The sequence below is a fragment of the Chlorocebus sabaeus genome, chromosome 22 (genome assembly GCF_047675955.1).
Source record: "Chlorocebus sabaeus isolate Y175 chromosome 22, mChlSab1.0.hap1, whole genome shotgun sequence".
Lineage (NCBI taxonomy): Eukaryota > Metazoa > Chordata > Mammalia > Primates > Cercopithecidae > Chlorocebus > Chlorocebus sabaeus.
Window position 1 is genome coordinate 2955337 of NC_132925.1, and position 18512 is coordinate 2973848.

The following is an 18512-nucleotide window of genomic DNA, read 5'->3' on the forward strand; positions in this document are numbered from 1 at the left end:
CAGAAACTTCCCCTTAATTGAATATATTTTTATTGAATGTGAGGGAAAATATTACATCAATATAGAAAAAAAGAGATTTTATATGATTGTTCTAATGGTAGAATAAGAAATACTTAATTTCATTAGCATATATTATCATCAGTCTCAGGGACAATAATTCCTAAGGTAAGGTATACAACTCTTCAAATTCAAAGCATTAATATTTATTGCTAAAATATATCTTTATGTTTAGTAAGTCACATAATAAGGCTGATAAAGCTTAACCAATGACTATTCTTGCCTTTATATTTGATCAGTTATACCTACATGGATATATGAGATCAACAGAAAAAGGATGGGAATCACAGAATTTTTTCTTAAAAGACTGACTTTCCCGGGTTTTCAAACCTGGAACTTAAGGCAGTTTAAGAAGTACAAAGCCAGACTCGAGCTAGAATGAACACTCTTGTTCCCCTTTAAAAACTGACTGACAGAGAGCAAACAGGTCACATGTTCAACTCTGAAATCAGCAGCAGCAGAATAAACCCATCTACTTCTGCTCAAGCTAATAACTGTCTTCAAGTAACATTTGATAAAGAAAGAATGTTGTTATCTTGCTCTGGCAATTGCAATAACCAAGTCACAAAGTAGCACAACATAACTGCTGTGGCACTTAAAGTGAACTGTGATGCTGATCCCGTACTCCGAAGGAACCACCCACACTAGGAAATCAAGCAACAGAAAGTTATGTTTATTGCTGTCAGGACCATTCTTTCATACGCCTCAGGAGCTGGTCTGATCTTGACCTAAAAAAGGAAGAAAAATCCAAACAAAGTCCTGAAAGAGCAGGCATGGGATGTGATGCCCTGTGAAAGTAAATCCTTAAACGGTTCCTACAAACCTGTGGGCTTTCCATCATTTAGCATTCTGATTTGCATTGTACACTCGGTGTGTACATTGCTTTATGGCTTTTGTTTGCATATATAGTTCTGCCATTGCAAAATGATGAAACAAACACAATAGGACAACTATCAAAGTATATTGCACATAAAATGATACAGGTAAATATCTTAAAAGATGCCTTATGGAAGGACTACATCATACCACTACTTTGAAGACATTTATTCTCTCACAAACCCTCATCTAGTTTCCTCAGTAGGTTCTCAGAAATCCTTTTTTTTTCTTCTCCTCCATATAACCTTAAATTACCTGCCATGGACTAAATTATGAGTTAAATCATCTCAAACATATACAACGAAATATCTGAAAAAAATAAAACATCAAATTAAAAATATATTACTACTCTTCATTTAACATTTCATTAACTGCAAAGTTTGAAATTGTTGGAGGCAGAAACAAAGTGAAACAAAACAAGAAACCCCAGGGGCCATTCCAAGGTACCTTAGCATATCGGATCTGCAGCACTCCATTCTCCAACTGTTTGATTCGAGAGTCTTGGGTTGAAACGAGGACTCCATCCTTTCTCCACAGAATTGTGGGCACTGGACTGCCTGTGGCCACACAGCTGAGGACTAAAGTGCCATCCACAGCTACAGTCTGATTCACGGGACCTTGTCGAATAACCGGGGGAGGCCGATCTGCAATCACTGCCAGAAGAAACAACAGGAAATAGATTTCTGCAACTGGAAGCAATTTTCTAATCATCCAAGCAACAGCAGTTGCTCTAGGCTTTGAAACAAACTAAAGATAATTAAACAAGTAATTAAAGTGGGAGACATGCATTATTCAAAATGCATTTATAGGATGCACTGATTCAGAATATTAAAAGGAGATACAATGTGCTACGTTCGAATGACCAACCACTCACTGAGCTGGCTGCACTGTCAAGAGGCCTATTTAAAGAACTCTGGAATTAGGACTGTGGATGGTAAAGTAGATACAGAGTCATGATAATGGAATACTGTACTTTTTAAACTTAAAAATACGAAAAAACACAACATAACAACAACAACAACAAAAAACCATTCCTCTCAAGGAAACATATGAGAGAAATTGTAACGAATGAAGCAAAGCCAAACTGACATTTCATAACTGTTTCATACAACAGAAAAAAAGAAACATGGTACCATACCAGCATGTTTAACAATTTTGGATCCAAAAAAGTGCATTGGATTTTCATAATTTCATAAATCAGTATGATTGAGTTCCCTGTGCCTTTTTATCCTTTAATTCTTTCTATTACAATATACATGGGAGAAAATTACCCAATTGTAATGAATTCAAACAAATTGGAAAATTGCCCAAATACATTGTTGGTTGGCTGATCCAAAAAGACAAGTCAAAATGATGTTCTAACTTGGCAAATACTGTGCTGCTCTATTGGGTTTAATAGGATTGGGAACGTGCCTCAGCTAACTCCGTTACCTTAGATAACAGTTATAACGTACTACGGAAAATAACGAGAGGCAATTTTATTATGTGTAAATACAATTATCCCTATGATTACATGAAAAAAGTCTAAAATCTAAAAACTTTATCTGGCATGAAGTCCTTTTTAGGGGAAAACACAGAACAACTGTGTTGGAACTAGAATAAATCCTACACTGAAGAGGCGTTCCCATCCCCTGATTTAGGCAATTTATATGAAACTCTACAGTGTTTTTTTTTTTTGTTTTTTTTTTTCTTAAATGACTTAAAAACTAAATTTCAGAAATTTTCTTTAATTAATCAACTTGAAAATTCTGGATGTTAATGAAAAATTTTTAAAAGACACGAATGTACAAAGAAAGATTCTAAGTTGACTGGTTAAAGAAAACTGGTTGTCAGAGTAACTGAATTTTGGAGGCAATAATTTTCAAAGCTGGATCTGTCATGTTCGAAGTTTTATGCACCAAAGATTTCCACAAGCTGGAGTCACACTTTAATTTGTTCCTCATTTGTCATGCAATAAATATTAGTTTTGTGCATGCAAACTAAAGAAAAAGAAAAGAAAAGATAAACAGGAAAGCAATGGAGTGCATTTCCACTCTAATCTTTCAATTCTCTTCTATGTCTTGGTTACTAGGGTGAAGTTTGCAATACCAAGGGGTGAATTAGAAGGCTAGAGTTTGAAACTTGGCAGGAGTATTCTTTATAACTGATTATAATTAAGTCTAATAGAAGGATGGCTTAAATTTGATAGTCTTATCATATTTAGAAACAATCCAATATCTGGGAATATACTCAATGTTCTTTACCCTTACGGTTCTTTGATATTTGTATTTTATTTAGTGTCATCCACACCTCCCCACTCCATCCCAACCCAGTTATTGATGTCATTGTTTCCATCTAATTTATAATACAATGCATACTTAACAAAAATAAAGCAATACAAGAAAAGGATCAGCTCTAGCATCTGCCATATGTCTTTGGGCAAGTTCCTTAAATTCTCTAAGCCTCAGTTTTGTATTGTTTGAAATCCACAAACTAAGCATCATAATATGTTTTTCTAAATAGCTCAGGAAGGGCATTGTTATGTGTATTTACATGGAACAGATAAGGGAGTGCTTGGCTAACTGCAAAAGGCTACACATATATATGTACTGTAGTATCGCTAGTGTCCTCTTTGGTAAAACAACAACAACAACAAACTATTATGTAAATCAGAGATGAAAGATTTGTCCAGGCACTGGGGCTCACGCCTGTAATCCAGCACTTGGGGTGGCCAAGGAAGGTGGATTGCTTAAGCCTAGGAGTTCAAAACCAGTCAGGGTAACCTGGCAAAACCCCATCTCCACACACAGAAGAAATTAGCCAGCCACGGTGGCGTGCCCCTGTGGTCCCAGCAACTTGAGAGACTGAGGTGGGAGGATCACCCGAGCCCAGGAGGTTTAAACTGCAGTGGTGGGCTTTGATCAGGCCACTGCACTCCAGCCTGGGTGACAGAGTGAGACCCTGTCTCAAAAAAAAAAAAAAAAAAAAAAAAAAAAGGAAAATGTTTGCAGTACATTAAAGCAATTTGATGTTTTCAGGTAGAGAAACTAAAGTTTTTGATGTCATGAAGTAGAATAAAATACTCATAAAATGTTTACACTTACAGACACCAAAGAATGTACTGCATTTATGAGTCAAACCTTAATTTAGAATGAGACAAACCTCATATTCAGGTCTAGGATCTTCTACTAGAATTACTAGATTGAATTATCCAGAAGTAAAATAGGAAGTGTTTAAGAATCAGCAATGTTTAACAAAGGATTAAATGCAATGACTTTGGAGTCAGCAAATGTTAGTGCCATACAACGGAAATGTTCCATATCTACTCTCTCCAATATATTAGCCAATAGCTCCAAGTAGCTAGAGTAACTGGGGAACTGGATATGCAATTTTATTTCATTTTAAGTAATTTAAATTCAAATTTAAATAGCCCCATATGGTAAGTAGCTACCTTTTCGGAGATGCAAACATGTTAGTTCTGCTACTTATCATTGTAATTTGGGTACACATCTTCACATTCACTGCCTCAAATTCCTCACTGGTAAAATATGGTTAGATCTGAAATTGTTCATGTGTGAAAAGTTTCTAGTATAGTGCCTGGCCCTATGTAAGCTTATCCTATAACTTGTTATTAGTCACGGTAGCTCATTATTGTCAGTATAAAAATAATAGTGGTGGAGGTAGTGATGGTATAAGCAGTGTAACAGGTACAACAGGTGGTGTAAACCTGCTGCAATATTTATATATTATAAAATATATAAAATAAAATATATTAAGAATATATTTAAAATATATTATAAAATACATAAAATAAAATATATTATATAATACATAAGTTATATACAATATATAATTTATATATATATTATATCTCTATTTTACAGCAGGGGTATACAAGTTTATAAAAGTTGGGTTATCTTTTCCCCACATTTAATGAAAGACTTCAAAACCCCTCCAAAATAAGGGTATATAATCAGATTGTAGTAATTTGTCACCTCAAAGTAATGATCATGAAGTCTATGTTAATATATATAAATATATTTATGAAATACTTTTAAGTGAAAAAGAAAATAATATACACACATTGATTAGTTCATGTACAAAAAGTCACATTTATATGCCAATATACATCACAGATAAATAACGTAATTTTCATCCACTTACAAAGTACAAACGTCGTATCTTGGAAATGTATAAATTTGGCTATAAAATATTATTATTCCATTTTAGAAATCAGGGAACTGAAACTCTAGAAGTCCAAGTGACTTGTCCAAATCAAGTATTAACTGGCAAATCACTTTTCTAAATAAAATATAACACTCTATGCACTATGTATCTATGAATTTTGTGAGATGAACACAAATGACTTTAAATTTTATACATTATGTAGTAATCATTAACTTTGTTTTCTCACGCTCTAATATTATAATAAAGAGAAGAAAGATGTTCAGTTAAATAGAAGACATGAATTTGTATGTTTCTGAGTCAAATGCTATCAGAGATAGACCACAGCTACAGTCAACACAACATTTTAAAGGCAGCTGCTACTTCTGTGCTTCATGTTTTATTCTGGCTTTGTCTTTGCTCTGTTTGCAAACAGTAAAGAAGGTCAAGAAGCTAAAGACAAATAGTATCCCCAAGTACTCTGCCTACTAGCCATCCTCTGGACTTGCTAATGTATAAATATTGCTATTTCCAGCACTGGCAATAATTCTAGTTTTACCCATGAAGAATGAGACCACAGTGTTAAGTTGTTTTCACAATATCAATGAGCTCCAAAACAAAGCAAACAAAACTTTAAAAACAGTGCGAAAACAGCAAACACAAAATCACCTTAAAACCCCCAGAGTTTGCAGGGTGAAACAGAACATTTACTGTTGAACTGGCTAGTAGGGATGAATCCCAAATTCACAGATATTTAGAGATTTTGTTTTTTATAGTTTAATAAAAGGTCTACGCATGATCTAGTCTCACAAATACAAGCAATTTGTGATAATGCCATGCCAGTCGGCACATAAAAACCTTTGCTTTAAATTATAAAAATTGGTGCTATTTGAGACTACTTTAGCATAGCCTTCTAAAATCTTTTTTAATGTATACCTATATATAAGTCGCTTTACAAAGTTGCAATTATTAATGTATGTGCCATTCTATGTTCTAATGTCTCTCTATATTGGTTATAGTAGTCATTATCAAATTCACTATATGGCTTTCACAATCATTATTTAATGGCTGTAACGTACTTAAGACATTATAAAAATATTTTATGTCATTCTGGCTTATTGGAGCCAGTACATGTATAATATGTATCATATACAGGGGTAAGAGTTTGAGCTTTTGAGAGAGACAGCCCCAGTGTTGAATTCTCACTTAACCAAAAGCTAGTTGTTCTTCCTTTTTTCTTGGTTTCATCCACTCATTAAAAAAAACATCTATTGAGCATTTGCCACATGAGAGATCTTGGTTGGATACTAGCAAGCACTGGACTAGAGAGACACAGGTCCTGCCTTCATGGAATTTAATGTCTTAGGAAGAACATAGGAAAATAAACAACACAGAAAAGTATAGGATGCAATCTATGTATATACTGCAGGGGCTGGAGGATGGAACCTGAATTTGAAGAGTTAGGGAATGCTTCTTGAAGGAAACGAAGTTTCACGTTGGTGGAAACAACGTGCAGAAGGCTTAAGATGGAGAAGCGCGGCAAGCACAATGATTAGGGCATGCGAGCAACACAGTATTCAGAACTGAGCCTGCAGTGAGGGCAGATAATGAATGGTAAAGCCATTAAGGAATATATACGTATCCTGAGAACACTAGAAAAGAAAATAATGAAACTGATGTTTTAACAAATTCCTCCAGAACTTCTTGAAATTCAAAGATATCTACAAAAGTCCTAGCCAACACTGTATCTGGTGGTAAAATATTAAATTATTTCCCCCTGATGTTAGGATCAAGAAAAATGTATCCATTATTGCCAATTCTGCTCACGATATTGGAGGTCAGAGGCAATGTAGGACGAGTAAAAGAAATTAAAGGTATAAATATTGAAAGAAAGACATAAAACTTTTTATGTGCAGCTGACACATTTTGTACATAAAAATTTCAAAATAATCTACCTACAAACTATTAAAAATGAGTGAATTTAGCAAAGTTTGGACACAAGGTTAATACAAAAAGGTCAATTGTACATTCAAGCACTTGCCTCATACAATTCAACAATAAAATTATATTCTTATAATTTTATTCCTATATATTAAAGATAATATATATGATTTTTGATGTGACGGTGTATATATTTTTTATATGACTGCATGTATATACATATATAAATATATATATGCATCAAAATCATGAAACACCTTAAAATATCTGCAAAGCCTTTACTCTTGAAACTCCAAAGCACTGCTGAGAGAAATTAAAGACCTAAATAATTGAGAGATATTTGTAGGATACATACTGATTCCCTGAATGGACTCAGATTAAGATGTTAATTCTTAAGTTATCCAACAATTTAAATAAAATCAAAATTAAATATTCAGATTTTTTGTTTGTTTAGGGAGTGGGTGTGTACATGTGATTTTCACAAGTTTATTTTAAAATTTGTAAGAAAATGTGGATGATCTTCAATAGCGAACCCAAAACAAGAAAAGAAAAGTGGAGACTTTTACTACCAGTTTTTAAGACTTAGTATAAAGCTACAATAATGAACAACATACGGGCGGGGCATAGTGGCTCATACCTGTAATCCTAGCATTTTGGGTGGCATAAAATAGAATAAACAGACCAGAAATAGGCCTACAAATCTATGCTTATCGGAATTGTGATAAGACGCCACTGCAATTCAGTGGAGGAAGGACAGTCTTTCCAGTAAGTTATGCCGAATTATCAGTTTTCATATGGGGGAAATGAAAAGAATTTTGACTTTGAACTCATACCATATACAAAAATTAACCAAGATAGATCAAAAATTTGCATCTCAAAGGTGTAAATAATAAAACTTCTAGAAGAAGACATAGAAGAACATTTTCATGGCCTCAAAGTAGGACAGAACAGTAAAAGCACTAATCATAAAAAAATTGGTTTTCAGCAAAATTAACTACTTAATCCCTAAAGCCATCATTAAGAGAATGACCAGGAAGAAATATTTCCTATATATATATAGAGAGAGAATAAAACATATTTATGTGTGTTTTTTTCTTCTCCTTTCATCTTCTTCTCAAATTATCACTACTGTCCATCTCACAGTTTGGAGATTTTGTTCAGCACTGTGTCTTTATAATAAGTTTGGCATTAATTGAGCGTGTTTATGGGAGTTGACAGAATAAAATCACATTAAAGAAAACTTGTTCATTATTATAAGTGTGAGCTATTAGATTTTGGACTTATGATCTAAAAATTCATCTTATCTCCTAAATTATAGAGGAAAGAGAAGAGATGGCAATTTACACTAAGATATTACAAAATATTTTTTGTTTTCCAAAACATAGATATATTCCTATATGCAGCCATTTAGTATAAACTTCTCCTTAGATAATTGCTATGCTTTTATGAATCTGACTGAATGCTACGAATTTATCAAACATTTAGGTTAAAATAAGAATAATTTTGAATTTATTGTATCAACACTCTCTTAGGTTTTACACTAAAATTAAGCCATAAAAAGGTATAAAGCTGGGAATAAATATATCTATGGGCACCCTCTTTGGATTCTAAGCCAAACTTGGACATCTTGAAATAAAATGTTGTACACGTTACCATCTGTAACTTCCAAATATGCCTTTGTGATGATGCTTCCAGCAACATTTAAAGTCTGGCAGATGTAATAACCAACATCAGATCGCTGGACATTAGTAATCGTGAGGTCACCAGTCTGGGAGACTGAAAACCGGCTGGATGACTGTGGTGGTTGATATGAGAAGAGCAGATTCTAGAACCCAGAAATTGGGATGGAGGAAAATAAAAATAGGTTGTTAGGTTCCAGTATTTTGGCATTTATACATTTACATTTAAAAACATACATATAAAAGTATACATACACATATGCATATTTATCTCTATATATACACATGCAAAAATAAGCTAAATATGCTTCCATCACATGCCCACATATATACACGTCCTTGCACGTAAATATCTACATATGTACACATATACACATACAATGTTTAATAATCTAACCTCATACAGGATCATTTGAAAATTTAAGTAACTCTCAAGATTGATATGTATGTTTCTATCTGTTTTTAAGCAATACTAGATATGTAAGAATATTAACTATCACTGTAGTAAAAAATGTTGACCTATTTAGCAAAACAAAGACAAAAGTCTTGCTTCACCTATATATAACTACTAGGATTATTAATCCTAAAACCTTTAATATATTCAAGAATTAATATGTAAACAAATTTTGACAAATTAAAATCAAGGATACGATACCATTTTGGCACCACAATAAGCATTTCTGTTAGCTATCCATTGTAAAAGTTCAGTAACCTATACCAAACTTTTAACACATATCTTGTTTTTCTTGTTAATTGGTGAGAAAATCCTGTTATGGATTTTCTAAAATTCCTATGTTGAATTTAATTAAAACATCATGCTTCTTAGAGTTAGGGTGTATGTCACATAAAATAACAGATCATGTTACTGAATTTCGTGAAATAAAAATAGTAACATTTTCCCTACCACAACAAAATTAATTCTTTTAGAAAGTTTTGGTGCCTTTTAATATACATTATTTTATAAAGGCTTAACTACTATTCCATGGATATATGTACAATGACAACATTTTAGGAAAAAGTGAGTTGGAATATTGAACAAAACCTAAATTATTTGGAAATTTGATCCAATGTTTAAATAACTTAAATGAATCATCAAAATACTACTCCTTTAAGAAGACGTTCCAGTGGATTTACTATTACTGCTACAAAGATTTCCTTCTAAAATACACTAAAATTCTTCCTGCCCTATTGAAATATTTCATTCTTTCTTGTCTATAATTTGATTTCAGCAAATTTAGTTCTTTGAGGCCAAATGGAACGTGTTAGAACCTACCAATTACTAGAATTCAAATAAGGGCCTATATACCATAATCAAATCAATATTTGGCTACCAAAGTGGAAGAAAAGGTGAACTTGATAGCATTCCCTACCAAATATTAAATGCAGTCAGTAAATGACCTGTTTTTTATAAGAACACATTAGAAGCAAGACCATGAAACAAATACCCATGATTGATTTAACCAAAATAAAAAAAGGTCAGGAATAAGTGTTAAAAGTGAATGAGAATTGTTTATTTACACATATCAGAAGCAAGTAGAGGGAAACGTTCTGCTTTGTATACTTATTTTCTGAGACAGTGTCTCGCTCTTTCACCCAGGCTGGAGAGCAGTGATGCAATCACAGCTCACTGCAGCCTCTACCTCAGGGACTCCGGTGATCCTCCTGCCCCAGCCTCCAGAGGAGCTGGGACTAGAAACACTCACCACCATGCCCCAGTAGCTGTTTATTTTTAATGTTTTGTAGAGATGAGGGCTCACTATATTGCCTAGGCTAGTCTCAAACTCCTGAGATCAAGTGATCCTCCTGCCTGAGCCTCCCAAAGTGCTGAGATTACAAGCATGAATCACTGTGCCCAGTCACGTTTTTGTTTTACTGAAGAAGGCTAATCATTAAGAGATGAGACAAAAAGATATTTTAAACTCTTCTAAGATTTCCTGTTTATTAAACTGAAGTCCAATAATGAACTTAAGAGTTTAAAAGAGTATAAATTTCTGTATTTCAGTTTCCATACATACACAAAATTGAAGTTCATAAAAGAGAGTTAGATTTTATAGCAAATGTTGACTGCATGTGATAGTTTTCAACACATTTGAATATAACAAATTATATTTAACACACCATCTCTGTTAAAGATAATTTCATGTAGGTTAATGATTCAGAAGGCAGTTCAGACTCCTGAAGCTTTCAGAGAAATCACTGAATAATTATCATCTGTTTTAAATGTACATAAATCTCTTTTAATATATAATTCCAGATACCTGAATAATACAAATAATAATTAATTGGATAATATTGAGAAAAAAGGGTTTTTCTTTTTAGTGTGGCTGAGCTACAAATAAAGGTAAACTTTATATACTACCTTGTGCACCAAAACTAGGTAGAGGAAATTGCTTTCAGAATTCAAGCAGTAAAGAAAATTTTGTCTTCCTTCTCACTGCTAAAATTTTCTGGGCACTCAGAGATTTCCCAGTTCCCTTAACGTGACAGCTGCATGACTAAGTAATATGTCGGTTTCTCTTCTCATACGTCCTGGCAACCATCTTTGCTGATTTAAAAAAAATTAGGAAAAGGTTGTACCTGGCTCCCCTCTCTCCTCCAAAAAATAGCTGGTTGAGGATTTCCAGTCGCTTCACACTGAAAAGTTACGGTCCGTCCCAAGGCAACAACCTGGTCACGGGGTTTCACGACAAAATGTGGAGGTTCTAAAGGAGATGAAACAAATTACACTGAATTAAAAGCACGTAGTTATTGTCCTAATTGAGACAATCACTTATATTCTAAGTGCTGCTGTTATTTTATACAGCATGTTATGTAAAACTGTAATGATATACCAATTCTTGTCCTTAATTTGAAACTAAAATGTTAGGTTCATGGTTAGAGAATGAAACCAAGTTGTTATATGAAGTTTTTTATTACCTGACCTTCTAAGATTAACCCACATATTGAAAAGAATTCTAAAGCTACAATTTGACCCTCTACATTCTAAGTATACCTGAATTTTTTATGAATAAATATTATCTTTTCTCCTTTAGATCTGCTTAAAGGCGAATGAGTTTTAATCATACACACAAGGATCTCCTGATGCAGGAAGGTCTTAAAATTACTTTAACTCAAAATCTCCTGAAATGCTACCATGCAAATTATAACCATTTAAAATCTTCACTCCAATTATTTGAATAGAAATGAATTTAAAGCAAGAGTGGAGTGAAATGCCTCTTTCATTTACATAGGCAAGGGCATGTTCAAACAGAATATATATGGAAATGAGGGCAAATTTGAAACATCTGCTCATCCTGACATTATAAATACTGCCGGCTTTGTCCAAACTGTTTGATTTAGACCGATTTAAATGGCTACTTCATCCAGCAGTAAATAGTGTCAGAAAATTGTGTCAATTACATTGAATACAATGGTAGCTGAAAACGTTAGGTGTGCTGATGGAGTCACTTCTGGGAAAAGAAAAGGTATTTGCTTTTGGGCTGAGCTTTGGGCTTGGAAAAATGTGCACAGAATGTAAATCTTTTTACCTACTGTTTACACTTTTCAAATCCATATCTTATCAGCTGTCTGAAACACCTAATTATTCTCTCTTGTCTCAGTTTCCATTGAAGTGAACAAATGCTTCAAGCGACATTTAATAGTTTCTACAGGACAGGGTTTGTCTACTCTACTTTTTAAGACTTTTACACTATTTCTAACCTTCTCTTTAAAAGTATGTTGAGTTACTTAAATCAATCACTTAGGGAAACTCCTTAATGTGAATATGAATCAAATTATATTCAGATTATGTTCACAAATGTCATCAGTCTGCTCACAAGAATATAATTTCTTTGCTAATGAAGGTCAGTATTGAAAAAGATACTTTACTGTGACTTACAATTTCTTGATCAGTTGCATTTAATATACAGATATATGTAAAATATATTTTAATATATATAAAATATATAAAGTTATAGATTTTATAAATTTATAAATTTTAATAAAATAGCTGAAATGTCCCTAAATCTGGGTATTTGAATTTACAGGTCATAAAGAAATGTTAAAAGCTACTTAATATGCATATTACAAACATGTATATATTTCAAATATAAAGCCCCTTTAAAAAAAAAGTACATGTAAAACGACTTGATGATTGCATGGTGGCAAAATTGAAGAAAGTAATTAGAACTCATAGCTTCTAGATTAGTGTTCCTTTTTCTATACTCTATTTTTTTAAATTGAGGTTGAGTAGAAATTATAACATTTGACTAGAAAATTATAGGAGACCTGAAAAATCAGGTCAAAGGCTTTCAAACATCCTCTAACTTATAGGGAAGAAAATACAAAGTTAGGAAATATAGTTTAAGTTCAATTTGGTAACACTGAAGTTCTAGCTTATAATTTTTTAAAAACTGTGATTGTAATTGAATGGCTTACTCATGAATTTAGCAAACACTATCATTACCCAGGTATAATAATAGGCAAGTGCATCACTGCTCGGGGATTTTCCTCCAGTACAAATCCATACAGGAGCATTCTATTCCTTAATCAAGGGCTGGAGTAATTGATGTCAAAATCAGACCAAGACATTGAAAGGACTGACTGGATAATAAACTAAATTCAGACTGGAGTTTGGTTTGCTTCAGCGAAAGAAATCCAAGTGATTAATTAGATGAGGGGGAGAATATGACTTTCCAATATGCAGGGAATTTGAGTAGGAAAATATAAATGTTCAAACCACTTAGTTAAGTAAAAAACTTCGGGTGGTCCTTTCCTAAATCTCAGAAGCATGTTTAAGAATGTGTGCCAGAATCTATGTTTCTTTTATAAAATGCCAGTTCTCCTCAGACCTCAAAGACTTATTCGAGAACAAGGAATACAAACCCTTATGCTAACTACACTCATCCTGAAGCAATCCTTCCACACAGGATACTTGCCTGGAAACAAATTTACTGTATTTTGTAGGCATATTCTGAAGCCAACATCAACAGTGACATCAGCCACAAGATATGTCTTAGAAACATAACTTTTAAAAACCCTCTTCTACATGTGTTTTTAAATATCAGTTGTAGTAGATGTATCTCTAAGAAAAAAAATTTAATGGCCTAAATATGCTTCTATCTATCAATCTGTCATTGTTGTCTATCTATTTAGATTGAGAAGGTCATTCATTAAATGTGCCCACTTAATGTTCATGATAAAAGTTTGGAATGTTTTCTGAAAGCTACAATTTTAATTTAAATTTGCCGTAATCAAAAATACGTAATCATGTGACCAAGATCATTTATGTTCAGGGATGAAAATTTGGAAAATTAGACAAAAGGGAAGAAAAGAAAACCTACCCATGCTTCTGCCACAGAAATTGGGTCATACTAATAAAAAATCATTTTAAGGACTGTTTAATAAACAATCAGCAAATTACCTTTAATTACGGAACCAATCTCAGTTGTTTTAAAATTAGATTATTTCTAATTTTCACTGTTAAAAATAATGGTAATGTTAACATCCTTCTGACAAGTATAATCAAAATTATTTGCTAGCTGTAGAGTTACAAGGTCTGAAAATATCCAAAGATCCAGGATGTATTAACAAGTATAGCTAAATCATGCTCAGGAATGTTTTCAATCAGCTGATACTTTCACTAACAGCCTACAAATAGTTTTTTCTCCCAACCTCACAAACATCGAGCATTAACATCTTTGCCAAACTAACAACAGATTCGCCTCTTAATTAACAATTTTCAATTCGAAATGTTAAACATTTTTCTTCACACTATCTTGTCATTGATATCTGATTTGTTGTGGATATTGTGCTCATGAACTCAGATTTTCTTTCTGATTTCTAAGAACTGTTGATAGGCTACAATTTTAGCCATTTCTCCTATATGTTGCAAATATATTTTCTCATTTTATTAATAGTCTTTCTAGTCTAGGTATTTTTGTTATTGTATCAATAAAATTATATAATATAGATTACATAATACATAATAAATTACATAAATATTCAACTTAATTATCATCCTGTGCTTTTATATCTTCATTATTTTATATTTATATCTCATCCTTTACATGTATTTTTGTAAGGTATCACATAGAAACCTAGTTTTTCAAATCCAGATATTATGTTATTATTGAATAATCCATCCTATCTGTATTACTATGAAAAGTCACTTTTATAGTATTATTGGAATTTTTTGTTTTTTTCTTTTTCTGAGACAGGGTCTCACTCTGTTGCCCAGGCTGGAGTGCAGTGGTGCCATCTAGGTTCACTGCAACCTCTGCCTCCTAGGTTCAAGCGATTCTCCTGCCTCAGCCTCCCAAGTAGCTGGGATTGCAGGCGTGCACCGCCATGCCTAATTTTTGTATTTTTTGGTAGAGACGGGGTTTTGCAATGTTGGACATGTTGCTCTTGAACTCTTGGCCTCAAATGATTCAACTACCTCAGCCTCCCAAAGTGCTGGGATTACAGGCGTGAGCCACCATGCCAGACCTATTGTAACTTTTTAACTTAAAAACAGTGAGAGAGAGTCTTTAGGGTCAAAGTTATTCTCTGGCATACTCTTTTGCATATTCATGTAAAATTATCTAAAAATATTTTTCTAGTGACCTTATAAAATGATTGGACCTTCCTCCAAGGTAAGCACTTAGAAACTTGATGGCTCATTTATTTATATGGGGAGAACTGTTTCTCAAAGTACATTTTGATAAACTTTGGACACATCTTGGGATTATTTCCTACACAAAATGAAATGAATCTGACACACAGAAATGAAAACAAGTGCAAACAGTCCTAAGTGCAAGGCTGTTACTCACCAACAGGACTTTTAATGACTGTTATGGAGCAATAGTTATAAAAACTCAGATAGACATATGTGAATTCACAAATATATTTTGAACCAAAAGAACCTAAATCATTCTCTGTATGTATTTTTGTTTAATCTTACGATATATAAATTGGAACAGTACTTAACCAAGATACAATCCTATCACTTATTTCGGGAGAGAAGAAATAAAAGGATGCAGATCACACAACATTTAATTTAATACGATATAAAGTTAGCAACCTCATTACCTTCACTCTTTGTCACAGTTACCCATACTTCCTGCAGACTTCACTCAGTGCAGTCTGTCTTTGTGGCCAATGACAAGTGAAACATGGAGGCTGATTGGTTGAAGGACATGGAAGGGTATGGATGGAAAGGGGAAGAGAAGTTCCAGTCACAGTGACACGGTGATTAGAAGATGGCCAATAAAATGTCAACTTACCAGACCCAACTAAAACAAAACAAAAAAAGAAAACATGGAATAAATAAAAATAAGGAAACATAAAATGAAACAGAAAAGTAATAAGATTTGACTTAACAATGATTCTTCTCTTAAGATAAAGAACATGTTAATATTTGAATATATGGCTCACACTGTCCATGAATGAGTATTTGTTAGCATTTTAGGTATAATCATGAATAATTTAAGAAAAATAGAAATGAAGCTTAAATTCTCTACTATGATTAAATGGCAGAGCTACAATGGATGAGAGCTATAAAATTATAAAACATTTTAAAATAACTTTACATGTTGCTACCAGATGACAGGTTAGAGAACTAATATGTAATGGGTTTAAAAACATTATAAATCTTAGCTGCTAAAACTACACAGAAACCAAAAATTGAGCATTTTAGAAAAAAGAACGTTAAGTCCCACAACTCATCATCAGTTCAATTTTTAAAAGGTGTATACTGCCAACGATATTCTATGAAACTGAAATCCATGCTTCTCATACTCAAATAAGCATGAGTCACCCTGAGAGCTGGTTAAGATACAGATTATGATTCTACAGGTTAGGGGTGCGACCGGAGATTTTGCATTTCTAACAAGCATCCAAGTTTTGCTGGTCCATGACCATAAATTGAATAGCAAGCCTTTAAAAAGGTGCTGCATTTAAATTCTTGCATATTTTTTAATTGAGATAGTGCATAGAAAAAAGTGAATAAATTATGAGAACTAAGAAAACTTTATAATCTTATCTATAAATCATAGTTACATTTTCTGTTTTTAATGTTGAAACATTAGGCATCTTAATAGAGACAGCTCAAATAATACATATTTAAAAAAAAGGAAATGGTTATTTTGTTTCTATTTTATAAGCAAATATAATTACTGTCATGTCAAATGCAGAACTTTTTCATAATAGTCCCAGTAGATATCTACAATATATTTTACTCAAATAAATAACTTCCATAGCTTTCGGCAAATCAAAATTAATTAGACCTGATACATATTCCTATAGTTTAAATAAATGCTAAAGAATGTTGTTGTTAAGTGGTACAGTTATAAAACAAAGATAAAATTTCTCTTGCATACTTTTGTACCATACACAAAATTTAAAGTCAATTTAGAAACGTTTTTAATTCACACATTCCCTTCAACAGGAGTAAAATAATGTCTTTATTTTTCATTACAGAGAAAAAAAAAAAACTAAGCATAATTTTTCACTCACTCAAGTTAGAAAAGTTAAAAAGAAATTTTCTCATTTACACAAGCTTAATGTTTATTATAGCATCTCCACGTATGCCACCCAGACTCAAAAACACAGAATGGATAGAATGTGGTTACATTTCTTGACACCTTATAGATGATGTGTTTTAAATGACAGTAAGAAATATTTAGGCACTACAAAAGAGAGGACCTGACAAACTGTAACAACAGAATTTTGCTTTGAGATAACAAAAAGTTACAGGATTAACTTTTGGATTAATCTGTGAAAATAAATTTGATCCCATTAGACTGAAGCAGTTAAAATAAATCCTTAAAGTCAGAAAAGTAGAGAAATGACTCCTAAATGTTTTCATGTATTTTCAGTAATTTAAAATTCCTAAAACATTTCAAAAATGTATATTAAAAACAACAAAAAAAATTATTGGAAATCACATAATTTAAAATTTTTAAAGCACCCTTTTCTTGCTTATAGTTTTTACTAGCAGTCAACCCACAGGAGTAGAATCCTTTTATTAATTAAAATCCAATGGGTTTAAGAACTTTAGACTAATGTATTTGCATATCACATCAATGACAGATGATAACTGAAAAATATTTTAGGCTGGGTATGGTGGCTCACGCCTGTAATCCCAGCACTTTGGGAGGCCGAGGCAGGCACATCACGAGGTCAGGAGATTGAGATCATCTTGGCTAACACAGTGAAACCCTATCTCTACTAAAATTACAAAAAATTAGTTGGGCGTGGTGGCACACATTGGGAGGCTGAGGCAGGGGAATCGCTTGAACCTGGGAGGTGGAGGTTGCAGTGAGCCAAGATTGCACCACTGCACTCCAGCCTGGGGGACAGAGCAAGACTCTGTCTAAAAAAAAAAGAAAAGAAAAGAAAAAAAGAAAAACATTTTATAGCCTATTAAGGATCTTAAAAGTTATCTAATAACATAATGTAACATAGAAGCTTCTAAAACATCAGAGGTTTTGAAGAGGAGTCTATCTTGAATGGTCATTTAAGTTTTTAACAACTCTGATTATCAAGAAATGAATCCTCTTATCTAAAGGAAAGACTGTCTGTTCAGAATTTAACCCCCCTTTCATTTGTTCTACTTTCAGTAAACAAATAGAAGTCATTAATATGGACTATATAAAATCCTTTCACTCACTTGAAAAAAATTACCACCCCTAACTTTCTCTGCTAAAGAATAAATTATAGGAATTTATTTAAGTTTTCCCCATATTTCTCCTTTCTCTACATTTCTCCAAAGGTCAGGTAATAGGATTTCCTTTCCATACAGAAAGTATGGTCCTTTCTAAGAAACAGGCAGATTTTAATTATTGTCCTATTGGA

General features: G+C 32.9%; 1 protein-coding gene across 8 annotated transcripts in view; it reads right to left on the minus strand.

Annotated features, from left to right (window-relative positions):
- Window positions 1-18512, minus strand: part of ROBO1 (roundabout guidance receptor 1) — a 1151566-nt gene that overhangs the window by 71882 nt on the left and 1061172 nt on the right. For all 8 annotated transcript variants that reach the window (XM_073009653.1, XM_073009651.1, XM_073009652.1 and 5 more), the window contains 3 exons: window positions 11274-11398; window positions 8671-8842; window positions 1381-1586 (listed from right to left, as the gene is read on the minus strand). In XM_073009653.1, the coding sequence (XP_072865754.1) occupies window positions 1381-1586; window positions 8671-8842; window positions 11274-11398 (503 nt within the window). The remainder of the gene's footprint in view (window positions 1-1380; window positions 1587-8670; window positions 8843-11273; window positions 11399-18512) is intronic.